Source organism: Castor canadensis, chromosome X (genome assembly GCF_047511655.1).
Source record: "Castor canadensis chromosome X, mCasCan1.hap1v2, whole genome shotgun sequence".
Classification (NCBI taxonomy): domain Eukaryota; kingdom Metazoa; phylum Chordata; class Mammalia; order Rodentia; family Castoridae; genus Castor; species Castor canadensis.
Window position 1 is genome coordinate 21,796,481 of NC_133405.1, and position 16,739 is coordinate 21,813,219.

Genomic DNA, 16,739 nt, shown 5'->3' on the forward strand with positions numbered 1-16,739 from the left:
CTCATTGATTGCTACCCCTCCTAACACCTGTACCAGGTGTCCTGTCCTGCTCCATCTAGAGAACTCCTTGAGGGCGGGCTCCATGGCTTATCCTGCATCCTCAGTACCTGGCTGCCTGCTTCCTCCTAGAAATGTTCCTAGGGCTCAATAAATATTTAAGGAATGAGCTAATTACATTGTACTAAATATGCTTAACATAAACACTTCCGCTCACCTGTGGCTGCTACAGCCACTACTCTGCCACTTCGAGAGATTATTCATGCTCACACATTGAAACAGAAATGTTTTAGAAGGACTCAAGTATAAGGGTAACAGACCAGGATCTAAACTTTGCACATTTTCAACCCTATTCTTCCCCAAAGAGGAAATGGCAAGGGCTAAAAGAGGTTTTAGGCAAAGAAGCTACAAAGGAAGGAGAGAAAAATGAATTAGCTGAAGGAGGCAGGGTGAGTAGGACTAGTAGGTGAAGAAGGCTGCCCCAGTCTGTTTTGAGGGTTTTGCACCCTCTAAATATGGCCGTCTAAACGTGGTATGAGAAAGATGAAACCAAAGAAACAGTTCAAATTGAAAATGGGGCCTCTTAGACTTGGTCTTAGCTTTAATAGTAAAGAAAAAAGATGTCAGGATTACTTTCCTTGTTAGTCAAAAGGGGGCTTCAGATTTCTCCCCTGGGTGACCTAAAGCATAATCTGTCTGGATAGCCTTCTGTTAATACTTCTTCATTTGTGAGGAAATTATAGTGGTTGGCGAGACTCCACTTACTTCCTCTAATCTCTTGGCAGAGAAATTAAAAGGACAACCAGAAATTGCTGTCCAACTAGAATTTTGCATAGCATAGGAGAACAGACTGGGACAGATGAGTTACAGCAGTCTTTATTTAAGGAGAATGCCTCTGGTTGGAGTGATCCAGTTAGTAAATGGCTTTCCTTGGTGACATGGCACACCTAACTACAGTTTGCTCACTTTGATTTTCCCTTCACATTCTTGCCTGCTGCTTACCTAGCAATGGGTTTGCAGACCGAGCACTGAACTTAAACTGGCACTAAACACTCTCCCCCCAAAACTCTCTGTAGGTCTCAGGACTCAAATGTCACCGCTTTCACAAGTGACTCAAAGGCCACTAGACATTTAGGTGTTCCTTAGCACTTTCTCAAAAGACCTACTTTCCACTCTCTTAATTGTTTGGATTCTTTTCTCCAAGAAATATTTTCACCATCTTAAAATGATGAAAATAAATATAAAATATCACAAATGGATCCAAGCACGGGCCATTGAGGGGGCTTACATACTAGGGTATACTCTACAACCCAATTTGTATAGACAAATGACATGCTGCTTTTCTTTTCTTTTTGGCTGTCCTGGGGTTTGAACTCAGAGCCTCCTGCTTGCTAAGCAGGTGCTCTTACCATTTGAGCCACTCCGGCAGCCACATGCCGGTTTTCTTGATGAAAGCACTCTGCTGGCAAGTTGTATGCAGCAGGGAGGGGGTCACTGTGACTCCCAGGTTATCATCTACAGCATTTATGCCCAGTCACATTTTTCATATCTTGAAAATAGAGAGGTTTTTTTTTTTTAATGAATACTTGTGTTTTGGGAGTTTTGTTGTTTTTTAAGAGGTGTCTCACCAGGTGCCAGTGGCTCATGCCTGAAATCCTAACTACTTGGGAGTCTGAGATCAAAAGGATTCAAGTTGGAGGTCAGCCCAGGCAAATATAAGAGACCCCATCTCCAAAATATGGACTGGAGGTGTGGCTCCAGCAGTAGAGCACCTGCTTTGCAAGCATGAAGCCCTGAGTTCAAATTCCAGTCCCCCCTAAAAAAGAGAAAGGTCTCACTATGATACCCAAGCTGGGCTCAAACTCTTAACCCTTGTGCCTCAGCCTCCCAAGTAGCTGAGATTAAGGATGTACTACCACACCTGTCCTCATTTGCTCTTGTCTTCTTTCTCTCTCTTTCTCTTTTTTTTTTTTTTTTTTTTTTTTTTGCAGTACTGGTGGGTTAAACTCAGGAACTTCGGTTTGCTAGGCAGGCACTCTACCACTTAAGCCATGCTTCCAGCCCTTTTGTGTTGGTTATTTTTTAATAGGGTCTTGCCTTTATGCTGGTGCTGGCCTAGAACGTGACCCACCTATTTGTACTTCCTGCAGTAGCTAGGATGCCAGGCAAGCACCATGCCCAACCATTGGTTGAAATGGAGTTCTCGAAACTTACTGTCCAGGCCGGCCTCAAACCATGATCCTCCAGATCTCCGCCTTCTGAGTAGCTAGGATTACCGTCCTATTTCTCTTAATTAGAGTAGTAGTGTTATATTTCTATCACGTCCCTCACACAGCTGCCATTCCTACACGCATTATGATAGGAATATACCCTATAAAGACGCATCACATACCAAATGTGGACATCCAAGGACGCTCACTGAAGCACTGTTTATATATACAGGGAGAAATAAGAATAACTGAACTGCCATTCATTGGGAAGTGCCTAATTGGTATATTGATCCAATGTCATCCCTTGCGGTGGTTAAAAAGCATGAAGTAGTTCTACGGGTACTCACCAAAGATCGCCAAGGCATTGTAGCCTGAGCCCATGTGTGCGTGTAATTTCCCTTGGGGAGTTGTGGGGGAAGGTAAAGGTTTTTTCTTTTCCTGTATGTGCTTAGATGTTGTTTGAATATTCAGCTTCAACAATGTGTTAGCATGTTGGCTAAAAATCAAGGATTCGGGGGTGGAGGACAGTTTGGAGGGAGACAGAGAGGAGGCTGCTGCAAGAGTCCAGGTGAGAGATAATGAGACCACCGTCCAAGTAGTAGTGAGCAATGGCAACTGGAAGAAGGAGTCCCAAAATATGACAGGAACAGAGTTTAGAGGGTGTGGTGATTCATTCGGCCTGGAGGATGGAAAGGAAGGCAGAGCCTAGGATGACTGGGAGGGTTCTGGCTTGGGCACCCTGGGCTAGTCAAAGCAGTCACTGAAAGGGGAGTCTTGTTGAGTCTGAACTACCTGACAGACAGCCAGTGGGAAGGGCCAGTGGACATTTAGATCTCCAGAAAGACATCTGAGCTAAAGATAGATTTGGAAGTCCTCGGGTCTAGACAAAGGTGGGGACACGGACGAGTGCATCCAGGAAGACTTGTAAAATGAGGAGAGTGGAGGAAGAGATAATGCCAGCCCCATTTTGAGAACAGGACTGAGAACAAAGAGCCTGAGAATGGCCAGAGGTAGGAGAGGTCCCAAGAGGCTGTGTCAGAATGTAAGGGTAATACCAAATTTCAAAGTAGTGGATGCTGAAGAAAGATGAACGTGAGAAACCAGCCAGGCATGGTGGTACATGCCTGGAATTCCATGTATTCAGGAGGTGGCAATCAGGAGGATGACAGTTCAAGGGCAGCCAGCCTGGGCAAAAAAATAAATAACTTACTGAGATGAGACTCCCATCTCAATAAACGAATCAGGTATGGTGGTACTTATCTGTAATCACAGCGATAACAGAGGCATAGGTAGTAGAATTGTAGTCCAAGGCTGGCATCAGGGTATCTTAAAAAAAAAAATAACCTAAAGCAAAAAGGTCCTATCTTCCTTTGCATAACTGCAGATTGGTTATTGTAGTTGTTTTTATTATTTTTTTTTCATATCTCTCCAGAAGCAGTTTAGAGTGGCAGGCTACAGGGCCCCAGTTTTTATCTGTTTCTGTTGTTGACAATGACTGCATTTTAATGTGTTAAACAGGGATTCTTTATTGGCCCCGCCCTAAGTAAGACTGCAGCATGAATATCCATCAGAGCATTTTTCCATACTTCTGTGATGCTTATAGCATGATACTTGCTCCTTCTCACCCATTTTCCATCTTTTTTTGCAGTACTAGGATTTGAACTAAGGGCCTCATGCTTGCTAGGCAGCCGCCCTACCACTTGAGCCACTCTGCCAGCCCCCATTTTCCTTCTTCTGCTTCACCAATCACAAGCTGTCTTGGTCTTCATTAATGGACATGTTTGATGTATTCTCTGGTTAGGTAAAAACAAAACAGAAAGCTTCTGCCCCTTCTCATTTATAAGTAGTCAGGGCTGCTAGTGGCAATAGTTAATTAGCGGGGTCATTTCTTACCAACTGTATCTCCTTTTTTTTTGATTGGTGAGTTAGCTGCCACTCTTTGTAGCAGAATTTTCCTTTTTCGCCTTTACATCTTTGTCGCTGTTGTTTGGGCCACTTGGCATCTTTTTACCTTGTCCGGCCTCCCTTTCCACATGGCTGCCTTGTTCAGATGCTGCAGAGCTATTTGTACTGGAACATACAGCTTCTTCTCCTCAGTTGTCTTCCTATGGCTCCTTGCAGCTGACATCCTAATCGTGTCCCTGAAGTGAATTTTCCCCACTTGGTGTCTGTTTTTTTCTTCCTCTGCATCGGGAGGGATACCATTGCGTGACTGCACTATGTGTGACGCCTACCACCTAGGAGCACTAGTTGTTCTTATGGGGGGGGGCATCAATAAAAGCATATTTTACATAGGGGTGTCTTCCTGCAGCTGTCTCACATTACATATGCACATTTCATACTGCCTGATACGTACTTCCATTATTTTTGAGATTTATCTCTCAGCTTAGCAAACTGGACAGCTATGTGGTTCTTTCTCCGCATCCTATTACAAGCCACTGTTTACTCCCCTAAAGTTAGGTCTCCTTGGAAAACGTAACAGCTCTCTTCTCTAAGCTAGTCAGGGTCTCCAAAAGACACTGGTCCCTTTTTTTGAGAGAGGTTCCAAAGCAGTCTCTTTAGACTGCTTTCCAAACAGTATCTATGTCAAAGGGAAGTATGCAAAGGTCACTTTAACCCTTCTCCCTCCACCCATCGTCCTCGCCATGAGACCTCTCAAGACCTGAATGAAATTCTAGAGTCTCAGGCTGGAAGGGTCAGCAGAAGTTATTTACCTTCACCTCCCCCACCCATTCCATGCTTGAGTCCCTTCACCAACGTCTCTCCCTACGCCTGTCCAGACTCTCACAGACCTCTTCCAGAGCAGGATCTGATTGCCTGGGGATGCCTATGCAATTTCCAGACTGTGCTAATTATTAGAAAGTTCTTGCCAAGTTCACATTTCAGATTGTGCTTGTGATTAGAAAGTTCTTCATTTCTTTTAAGTCCAGATCATTTTCCCCTTGGGAGAAAGACAAGACCATGAAACAGCAATTACCAAAATGGCATGGGTGTGTGACAAGAAGAATCTAAGCCAGAAAAAGAGAGTGGGGAGAATCTTAGAAGAATCTAAGCCAGAAAAAGAGAGTGGGGAAGTGACCAGCGCATGGGCTGGTGCCAGGGAGAAAAGGGGTAGAGTCAGAGAATCAGGTCTAGAAGGGCCAAAGAGTTTGGAAACTGAGGTGAGAAGCAGAAATGGTGCCAAGAGGTAAACAGTAAGGGAATGGAAACACTACTAGAAGATTAAGGGAAGGAGATATTGGAACCTCTTCTAGAAGAAACAGAACCCAGCTTAGAAGCTTAAATCCAAGTGAGCAGGAACAGAAAAGCATCGTCAAAATCCAAAACCCATCCAAGGATTCTGACCTTGCCCTTGCCCTAAGGGTATGGAAAAGGAGCACTATGCAGACAGGAGAGAAGTACTTAGCAGAATTATGACTAGACAGATGAAAGGAGACTAGTTGCACACAGGAAGTTAATTTAAAGAGCAATGGAAAGAGAAAAAGGAGAGAGGAGAGAAATGGGAGGGAGGATGAGAACACAGACCGTTCAGCTTAAGGAATTGTACTTCTCCCTGTGCCAGCACGGAATTGTATTTTCCTGGAAGCCATCCCATAGCCCTATGCAGTGGGATAGGGGGGTGGCAGATGTTACTGCAGGGACCGAAGCCCTGTTGCTTCGTACTATTTCAGGCAAGTGACGGGCTTCGTCAAGGACACTAGATTTTGAGGTCCCAGAGACAGGCATTGAAACTTGAATCACTTGGGAGTCAGTGGTGATGGGAAGGATGGGGTATGACCCAGGGGTGGGTAGCCTGTGAGGCAGGGACAGAGGTTAAAGGTAAGGGGACACAAGCATGAAGGTTTCCTGCTCAGCATGTCACACAGAATGCTGGCATGTGTCAGCTGCTCACATAGCAAGGCATCAAATTCCAGGCAGCAAAAGGAGATATGAAAATAGTCGCTGCGGATTCTGTCTACACCGAGGGCAGTAAACCGATGCTTTGTGTCAGGAAAACTGGCTCAGCAGTGCCTCTGGATCCAGAGGACAGGGTTCAAGCCCTGCCATTTGGCCCTGCCTTTGTCTTGTTTTTCAACATGGATAGTGGTGGTCCCTTTCCCTGAAGGAGTCACCAGTTCAAGAGCACCAACTCCTTACCTTAGGAAGGGTGTGTTTCCAGGAGATAGCCCTTCACCTGCACACCCTCAGCAGGCTGCGGATGTGTGTTCATTCATTCAGTCAACAAGCAAGTGTTGAAATACCTGTGTTAGCTGAATCCTGTGCACAAGCTACAGAAAAGAATAAGACCTGATTCTTACTTCAGTGGCATTCACTCTAGTTAAGGGGAGGACCATGAAAATGGCTGCTATGAGACAAATGGAAGTAAGTGTGATAGTATAATATGATATGTGATATAAAATCCAATTAGAGTGACAGAGACAGAGGAGAGAAAGAGAATCTGAGGCTGAGTGGATAGCATGGAGAAATTTCAAAGTCCGTGGCATTTTCAGCATTGGTATGATTATGGTATATCATGTCTGGAAAATTATGTGGAAAATAGTTGGAACTGGGAAGCAAGGAAAGATGAGCCAGAGGAGTTCTTGAATTCCCTGCCAAAGAATTAGGACTCCGTCCTATCCAAGAGGGAGCCACCAAAAGATTTTGAGGAAGAAAGAAACGTGCTTCATTGTGTGCCTCACACCTTAGAGTGCTGTCTTATTCCAGCTGTCACAGAATAGAATGTTCCTTCTTCCTGGACAGCAGTGGCCATTGGAGAGGAACAGGTATCTTCTACAGAGCAGGCATTGAGGGCTGGGGCAGAGGGCAGGTGCTGGAGCAAAGAGGAGAAATGGCGAGCATCCGAAGGGAAAGGAGATGGTTTCCTCACCGATGTCCAGCTCAAAGGCAGAAGGTGGGAGGAGCGGGAAGGAAGAATGGAGCCAGGATGCCAGGGTGCTTCTACACAGAGAGGAAACTTGTTGGAATTTCCCGGGTCTTGTTGATGATGAGGGAGGAAGTTCACAACTGAAGAATGCTGAAGGAACAAATGCAGATGGAACGACTCAGAATGACTTAGGACACTTGCCTGCTGGTAATGTCTGGCCTGCCATGTCCCCACCCCCAGTCTCAGTGTGGGGGACTTGCTTTTGACCCTTTGGCTGAGGTACATGTAAGTTTCCTTGCTGTTGGGAACTGCCAGGACATCACTTGCATTTTGATTCTCAGGTTTTTGGTTGATTTTTTGTAAGAGCACCCTGACTCATTAAAAATGGAAGCTTACCAGATTTTGAGTTTTCCCCATCCAAATAAAGCCCTCATATACTTGATGGAACCCTAAAATGCTTGGGCTAGGAGGAATACAGAACCACTCCTGGGTTCCAGTGAGCCCTCGGCAATAATTGCATTTGGCTACAGTAAGTGACATTTTGCATCTCTGCACCCTCACAGCCCAATGGCGCATACCTCTGTAGCTGTGTCATTCCTGACACTTACGTTATAATCAGGGCCCCATGAATTTAAACTATGAAATAATTTTTAAAGTTATCAGAACAGACCACAGTCTTACATTTATTGGGTTTTTTTAAACATAATTTCAGCTTAGCATCATTTGTATGAACTGCAAAAGCAAATGTCAGTTTCCTAAGGTTGTATGAAACTTAGCCTCAGATTAAAATTGCTGACAAAGGACCGCCCTTTTCCCCATTTGCAGTTGAAAAGCCATTGTCTGCATCCGTGGCAGTGCTCAACATACATTCATTTTAATTCTTTAGGACATCTTCACTGGAGTTTCATAGCAGCCTTCTAGCACAACTTGGTCATACCCACTGCTTACGTGTGTGGTGGTGGCTCTAGTCCTATTGCCACATACCTCAAGGCCATCAGACAAGCATGATTTCGCTCACTCTCAAACTTCACCATGAATCCACATCGGCTCCCATTTTCTCCTCAACTTGTTGCTGTCTGGCTTTTGGCCCAGCCACCTACTAAAACGTCTTTGGAAAATCATTCACAGGACTAGGAGCATGGCTCAAGTGGTAGAGCACCTACCTAACAAGCACATGGCCCTGAGTTCAAACCCTGATACTGCCGAAAAAGTTGTTTCATAATCTTGTACTAGATATATTCAGCAGCTTCTCAGTCCTTACTTTTCATAATGCCTCCACAACATCTTGCCAGGTTAACACACCCCTCTTTAAAATGCCTTCTTTCAAAATAAGAATAATAACAATAAAAAAGTGTATTAATCATAAAAAGCTCTCTTCTCTGCCTTCCCTAAGCCATTTCTCTTTGTCTTTGCCCCTGGGGTAGCCAAATAGTGTTTGTGTGCCCAGAACCCCTTCTTCCACAGGCTCTCAGGCTCCTCACTTTCCATAGGAACGAAGTAGACTGTCCCCTGGGAAGCAAAGGATTTAATGGGCTGATTTCTGTGGAGCTTTAGGCAGCCCCACGTAAGATGCACCTGTAGACATGAGCCCATGACACTTCTAAGGAAGGTGGTAGTAACATAGCTGAGGCTGGTGGAAGAAGGCCAGCCTCCACCTGCCCACTCATACTCTCCAGATTTCCAGAATGGAGCTATTCCGTTTCTAGGAATATGACTTGACTCGTGATGCACCCAAATAAGTATAATAATGACCCATGCCATGATAAGATTATGCAGTAAAACGATTTGCTATTTTCCAAAGGATCGAGTCAGTTTTACTTAGTTCTTAGTTGCTAAACACAATAGTGAGACATAGTTAGTTAGTGGTTGAAACCCCTGGAAACCATTTGTATTAAAAAACTAAGTCTGAGCCCTAGTTAGGGACAGTTAATGTGATGGCCCCTCCTGACAAGGCAGTTGTCATAGAAGAGGTGACATTCAGTCATTAATGAGGAACTCCTGAGTCAGAACACCCTATGCGGTAGTTGACAGATCCCAGGGCACGAAATCTCCTACCAGTGCTTCTAAGACTTTGCCTCCTTAGCCTGTGGGCACTGAAGAGTGAGAATGAATCCTCGCGCCTGAGGCTGTGGGACACAAAGGTCCTGCTAAGCCAGAGAATGTTCCATGAAGTCTTCAGTGAGTGCGCAAATAGTGCACTCCTGCTCCATCACATAGTCTTGCATGGTAATATAAAACAGTGTGTGTTTCCTCTACAGCCCTGGGAAGAAGCAAGTCATGGCTTCATGTGCCCACAGCCCACTGCAGTAATGTGAAGTATACACACCCCAGACTGGGGAGCAGGCCTGCAGTGGGAGAGACCATGCCTCATCTAACAGAAGTGCTTTGCACTCATTCAACATCGCATTGTTGTAACTGAGCATGTTTACAGGCTGAAATTGGCCATCAAAATGAAGTGGGCATCTTATCACCCTAGCTCTCTTCCAGGAGAGGCCATTGGATCACTCCCAGGTCATTAAGCAGGCAAAATTGGCAGCTCACTTGTTTGGCCATACAGTGTATTGTGAAATGGGCCCATTGTAAAAGGAGTCCCATTAGATCAGTTAAAAACTGGAGGCCTCAAGTGTGCCTGTGCCCAGTGTCTGATCTGGGAAAAAATCTAGACTCCCAGAGACTCTAGCATCATTTGCAAAGTCACTTTCTTCTGCTTTCAAGTCCAAGTAGTCATTTCACATGTGCAGGTTCACAAAGGAGGGGGTGTAGGTGTGGCAGGAGGGAGGCTTGAGAAGCGGGGAGGACAAGGAAACGAAGATCTGTTGGGATTTCCGAGGGCGCCTGTTGTACGGGCAGCAGAGTGAGCAGTATTGCAATGAGTGCGGTTTCCTTGGAGATTGCCCCGTTGCATCCTCTGGGGTATGCCAGGCAATGTCCTGAGATTCCACATGCTCGAGTCTTAAGGGGCCAACTGTACACAGCAAATGGAAACACACGGGTGGCAGCGTTGCTCTCTTGCTATATTAGGGTCGGATTGAAGCCATCTGCTGATACAAGCTTGGCAGGAAGAACCTGCGTGCTCGGCTCAGCAGCAGCATTCTGCCCCCTGGCATTTTAATAGCAGCTCTTCTTTCAAGCTGCCCTGCAAAGTCTTCCTGTTGGCATGGGTGAAGTCCCTACAGCAATGCACTGTCCTCCTTGATGCCCGTGCCCTCAAAGGCTGAGCAATTGCTTGCTCTTATATGCTTAAAACACCAGTGGCTTTGTAAGGGCCCCAACGCTGGTCTCACTGGCTCCCAGATCCTCCTCACCTGCCTGTGCGTGCCTGCTTGATATACCCCAGGTCTAGCAACTTCTCCCCCAAAGCTTCGTGTGTACTGCTTCAGTGTTAGTGATTACACCAGGACTTAAAAACAAAATCAGCACTGATTTCTTTCTTCTCAGGGGCTCTCATTCAAGGTTAGAACAGCTCAAGAAGAAAGAGAATTCAGGGCTGGCAGAAGGGCTAAAGTGGTAAAGTACCTGTCTAGCAAACGTGAGGTCCTGAGTTCAAATCCCAGAACCACAAAAAAAAAAAAGACAGAAAACCCACAATTTGACAGCTGCTGGCCATCACCAGAGAAACCTCCCAAGAGAAGCAACTGCCTGGCCCTACTTGCATGTGGTAGTCCTTTTGGGGACAGCCACCTTGACTGCTGTTAGGTAGAGGGATGATTACAGCTGCAACAGACTATTCCTAACTGGGCCTTCCCGCCACCAGCCTTGAAACCAGATGAAATAAAACTAGAAGGAAACACAGGTCATCAGTTCAGCACCCTCATTTTACAGCTGAAACCCCAAGAAGAAAATGACTGGTCAAAGGTGAACTAGTAAGCCTGTGACTGAGCCAGGCCTGGAATCTAGGGTTCCAGATCCTCCCTCTCACCCCCCCACACGGTGCCACCTCCTTAGCAACTCCCTAGGGCACTTGGAATAACCATGGATGGGGGACTCTCCTCTCCGCACTTTCCCAATCCAGAAAAACTTTCCAACACAAACAGCATGCACACCCTAATGACTGGCTGTTATTTTAAGTGGATCGTGTAATCTTCAACGCAAAGAACACGAATGAGAGTCAGGACTGAGTGTGTAATTAGTGCAGATTGTTGGGTCTACCCTCTGGGCATAGTTAAAGTGATTACAAATAGGAACAGATTTTTGGATTTAGCATGAAAATCTTACAGGCCCAAAAGATTCTCACCGATGAGCAACTTCAAGATAGAAATAGGTTTTTGTGCATTTTTACAACATACACCTAACACAACGATCCATTCTGGAAAGCGACTAGTGAAAAATAAAAGAAAATGGGTTATCATGATTCCCATAATTCATCTACTTCATAGCAAATAGATTTTTTAAAATTTGGTACAGATTTAGCGTCTTTATAGGTTTCTTTTTGTGTGTGTATGTGTGCCACTAACCAATCCCCAGATACTGTTCCCACAGACTTCTTTTTTTCCTAAGATGTCTGACAAGTCTCTCCCATTTAGTGCTGTCCTCCACACTGTTAAGAATGATCTTCCTAAAAGCACAAATCAGACTGTATGGTTCCCTGACTTTAAAAGAGTTTTAGCATTTCCAGTCTACCATAACTTGGCTCTTACTTGTCCTTTCTGCCTTACCTTTCATTACCACCACCTCCTGTCCCCATACACATGCACACACACCCCAGCGTGTGTACTCCATGGTCCCTCCCCACACACCCTGGGGCTACTTCCTCCTACTTAGCCTGCCCTGGCTTCATTCTCTAGTCTTGTGATTTTGCTCAAACTGAACAGTCTGCCTGGAATAAACATTTCAGATAGCCCTGCCATAGTTCTAACCCAAGCTTCATGGTGTAGATTATATACAAATGGTTCAGAGAACTCTTCCCAGGTACTTCAATTGGGGATTTTTCTCTCTCTCCTTTCTACTGCCATAGCATTTTACTTGTGCCTGTATTTGAATCCTTCCTATTTTCTGCCAAGTGCCTCGTTGATTTATCTGTTGGCCTGTTGTCCCTGCCAGAGTGTGGGATTCCTTGAAGCAGACGCTAGATCTTTCTCCAGCCTTCTAGCTCAGTGCTCGAGACATCATAGGCTAGCACTGCTGTTGAATTAAGTCAGATTATGTTTCTTCTGTCCAGGAAGGTCCATATCCATCTTGATCAAAATCCTCTTTGCTCTATCTCTGACAATGCTTCTTTGTGTACATTGTGTACAATGCTGTCACTTCACCTCTGATCCGCATGACGGTGGCCCAGGTCCAGGCTTTGCTGGGATTCCTGACAAAATATACCACAGGAGTGGGACTTTGGAGTTGGGTGACAAAACTTTAGCTGCCCTTGAGTTGAGGGCCACAGCTTAGGAAGCACAGAGAAGTCGGTTCTGAGTACTCCTGACACCCTTTGGTAGGAGGAGAGGTAACCTAGATTTGTGTCTGGAGTCTAATGGTCTTAGGCATCATTACTGATTTCTTCAGGGAAATAGAAGTGATGATGGAATTATCATTTGGGGTCCCCAAGCCCAGCATTCTTTGCACTGTTTCACGATGCTTTAACAAGGCTACTCAATCAAGTATGGAGTCAACTGTATATGGAAACACTTTTCTCACCGTTTTTGGAACTTCTCTTTGGCAGTATTAATTTCACTAATAGAGTTTTTCTCAAATAAGAATCTATTACTGCAGCCTACTTGGCCCATAGAATTTTCCAAGAAGTGCTATAGATTCATATGAGGTTCAGAATCAGACCCGGATTCGAATAGCACGCCTACCACATGCCACCTACATAACTATGGACAAAGGAACTAATCTGAGCCTCAGCTTCCTCCCCAGTGAAATGGGAATCCTAATACGTACTTCATAATGTGATGGAGGAGGTTCGATTAAGTGAGATAGTATAGTTAAGTAGCATTACACAACGCCTAGGCACACAATGAGGAATCAATAATTACAGGTCATTGCTAGCATTTCCAAACATGGGATCCAAGAGCGAGAAATAACAAAAGAAGCCCTTGGGGGCAAAAAATAAAAGATTACAACCTACTAGACTTAACAAAACTCCTGTATTTGCCATAACCACTCCAATAAGCAAGACTGTTCCGTGCTAGTGGATTATTTTAAGAGCCAAAGGAATAGAGTAGGGCTGAGTGGTAGCATTAATAGATGTTGTTTCATCTTGATGGTGGGCAAGGGGCATCATCCAGAAAAAGCATCTGAAAGCAGCGCTGAGAGCACTCTCATTCAGGTCAACCCTAAAAATACTCCTCTCCACTTAAGTGGAGAAGCTACCGTGCAACTCAAGGCCGTGCTTTCAACAGATCCAGCCATATGTGCTGTCTGCTTTGCTGAAACCCGACCGTGGCCTAAGCCTGTGCTATCCTTGCTGACTGACAGCTGACCCCGGTGCCTTCTGGGCCCTGCATGCTTCACCTTTCAGAGAAAGAGGTCTGATTTTCAAGTTGAGCATTGTTCTTTGTTCTTTTTCTCTTTTTATTTTGTTTGTTTGTGTGTATGGGGAGGGGACACCTAGCTAACAGTCTGCTAAATTGCTTTTCCCTGGGTAAGAAAGTTCCCTGGAACTCTTGAATTATTATCACTACTCAGGGGGAAAACTTTCATAAAATATAATCAGATTCATGTATATTATAAGCTAGGATATCCTTTCTTTGTACAGCAATGACAAAGATTATAATTAATAGTAAAATAGAAAAAATATTTCTATTATTGTAGGCAGATCATTCAATATAATATATACTATTCAAATTAGTAGGAAAAATGTCAGTACTCATTTGATAAAAAGCCATGGGATGTGGACTGATATGCATTGAGAAATTTAGTAAACAAAAACAAAAAACTGATCTGTACTAGCAGTCAAATACATGCAAATTCAAGAAACCTTGAAATATCATCTTATGAGCTCAAATAGCTTTTTTTCAATTGAGGCACAGTGAAATTGGCTCTCTCATCATTGCTGGTGGCATTATACATTGCCCCTTTGGAAGTAAGAACGTACTCTTGAGAAATTGGACACCTGGATTTGATACCTTGACTTTGCTGCCTATTCTAACCCATGCCAGCCATAAGAGCAGTCCTGGTGCCGGGAACTGCTCTGCACGCATCCTGGACCAGCTGAGTCGCCACACTTGCTCCCAGTGACTTCCTGAGTATTTCGTGCCCTGTAAGAGGAGCTCTTCCTTCCTCTTCCTTCCTTCCTTAGGTAGAATCCCAGTTATTTCCTCTGGGCCTCTTGTTTTGCAGCTCAGTGTCCCAGAGGGATCTTTCCGGCTCCCTGGCCACAGGACAGTTGGCTGGCGAGTGAGGTTGCTCGCATCATGTCACCTTCACAAGATATTGAAATAGAAACATTGGCAACAGAGTCTAGACAAGCCAAGGGAGTAGATTCTGTCTGTAAATCTGGAGAAGCAAATCTGAAAGAAACTAAGCCATGGGCCTGGGCCAGCGACCTTGAACTTCCTGAGAAACCACTGTCTGCTTAGATTTACCTTCCGGGAGACTTTTGATTTAGACCAAGCCAAGGACATGCAATTTCTTTTCAGAATCATGACCAAATCTTCTAAATGGTAGGCAATCGAAGAATGAAAGACAAAGACCCTTCTCCGTTAGTCTGTTCTTGGTCTCAATCCACTCAGTATCAATTTAAATCTGTACTTGAGATCAAGTTGGTTTTTCTTGTGAATTTTCCCGCCAGGGGAGATGAAAAGATTTTATAAATGAAAGCGGGACTATTTGGGGAAAATAAAACAACTTTAAACAGCAAACTACCATCTTCTACCCTAATTAAAGCAAATTGCCCAGGACAAGGAAATCCCTATGAGGTTCAGTGCGTGAGGGCCCCACAGCACGACCTCCTCCGACACCCAAGGGCACTCACGTGGCACCTTTGGTACCAGTGAGCTCAATTCAAGCACAGCTTTGCTGGGAGGAGATGGTGACAAGGAAGGGCCAACATGCACCCTGAGTGTGGGTGGGTCCCGCTCACTGCCCCTTGCTGAACACTTCTGGCCATCTCCATCCACTGTGCTCCCCTCCCCCAACATACACCTTGCTCCTTCCCATCTGCCTGGCGCCCTTCCTTCCCAAGAAAGGAAAGACAGCCAGAGCTTCCCGGCAGGCCAGACAGGTGCTTGAGCCAGGAACAGTATAGGCCTGATGCTGTTGCGTAATTCTGCATTTCAGACCCTTCTTCTTTTTTGGCAGAACTGGCTTATGACCTGGATGTGGACGATGCTCCTGGGAGCAAGCAGCACGTGAACCCGAAGGAGAACGAGATCACCGCCTCTCACAGCCTCGGGAACGCGCACTCCGCGCTGGAGCTCCTGACCAGCATGGTCATCTATGTGACCTGCTTCTTCTTCCTGGCGCACTGACTTCCCAGTGCCCAGCACGCGTGCTGCCTGCAGCACCCCGTGGTCCTCCTCTGTAAAGGGAACCACCTTCTTATTTTTTTCTATTTTTTTATCTTAAATACTTCCTCCAGCCATTTAAGTAGAAGACTAACCATGTGTGATGCTTTCGAAAATCAAATGGTAGCTTTATGAGGAAGGTCAGTTTTAGTGGTAGTATAGATCGTCCTTTTGCAAAGAAAAAAAAAAACCTATCAAGTTGTGCCAAATTATTTTCTTATGTTTGGCTGCTAGAACATGGTTACCATGTTTCTCTCTCTTCCTTTCTCTCTCTGCATGGATTTCTTTGGAAAAAAAAATAATAAACGTTCAAATAAAAATGCAGTCTTTTTGTAAAGGGTCATATACTTCTCCTCCCTGTCACCTGACTTTCTATTCAGTATAATCTCATCAGAACCCAAAAGGGTCCTTGAAACCTGCTTATCAATTTTGGGTGAGTATCCATCCTGGCCCCAAGCCCCAGTCAAAGCCACTCCTTCCCAACACACACCCAATCCACAGTCTGCCCTTAGAAACCCAAGGTAGGAATGTCTTGCCTTTGAGACCAAAGGCATCTCCAAAGAGTTCCACAGTCTGGTCTCTACAAATTTCACTTTGCTAAAACTGCTTTGCCCAAATGGAAAATCCTCTGTGTAGATCATGTACAAGTTGCATGGTCAATAGTCTCCCATCCCCCCACCAAGGAAGGTGGGCCCAGAGAGTGGAAAGAAAGAAATACCCCGGCTTCTTTGCTGCTGTCTCAAGCTTGCTGTCTGTCACCTCTCTTTCCAGGGGCTGCCACAGGGCAGTTGCCCTGGGTTAGGTTGCAAAAGTTGTCACCGACAAACCCGTGATTTACAAGAAGCAACTCTCACGGCCTCAGTGGGCTTCTGTACATTTATTCAACAGCTAGGTTGTGTGTACCCGCTGCATTCCAGGTGCTGTTCCCGATACTGGAGAGAGGGGTGAACAGAGCTGACTTGATCTCTGCGCTCATGGAGCTGAAGGTCTGGCACCAGTACTGACTCTAACACTGGCATTCCATGAATCGTAGCCCAGTATTATTACTTAACCTACTTTTTACACATACTTCTCAAGTAATCGTGGCACTTAGTTGAACTTGGACAGGCTTTCTGCTGCTCAGGAACCCCAGGAATAACCAATTAGCTTTTTTTAAATCACTTACATAGAATGCTTAGCAGGGCAAAAGAGATACTGTTGACTCCGTCTTAAGGAATAGAACTCCGATAA

General features: G+C 45.0%; 1 protein-coding gene across 1 annotated transcript in view; it reads left to right on the forward strand.

The window, feature by feature from the left end:
- Positions 1–15,833, forward strand: part of Gpc3 (glypican 3) — a 389,991-nt gene extending 374,158 nt beyond the window's left edge. The window contains exon 8 of the mRNA XM_074063548.1: positions 15,304–15,833. Coding sequence (XP_073919649.1) covers positions 15,304–15,473 — 170 coding nt within the window. The 3' untranslated portion in view covers positions 15,474–15,833. The remainder of the gene's footprint in view (positions 1–15,303) is intronic.
- Positions 15,834–16,739: the final 906 nt, after the last annotated feature.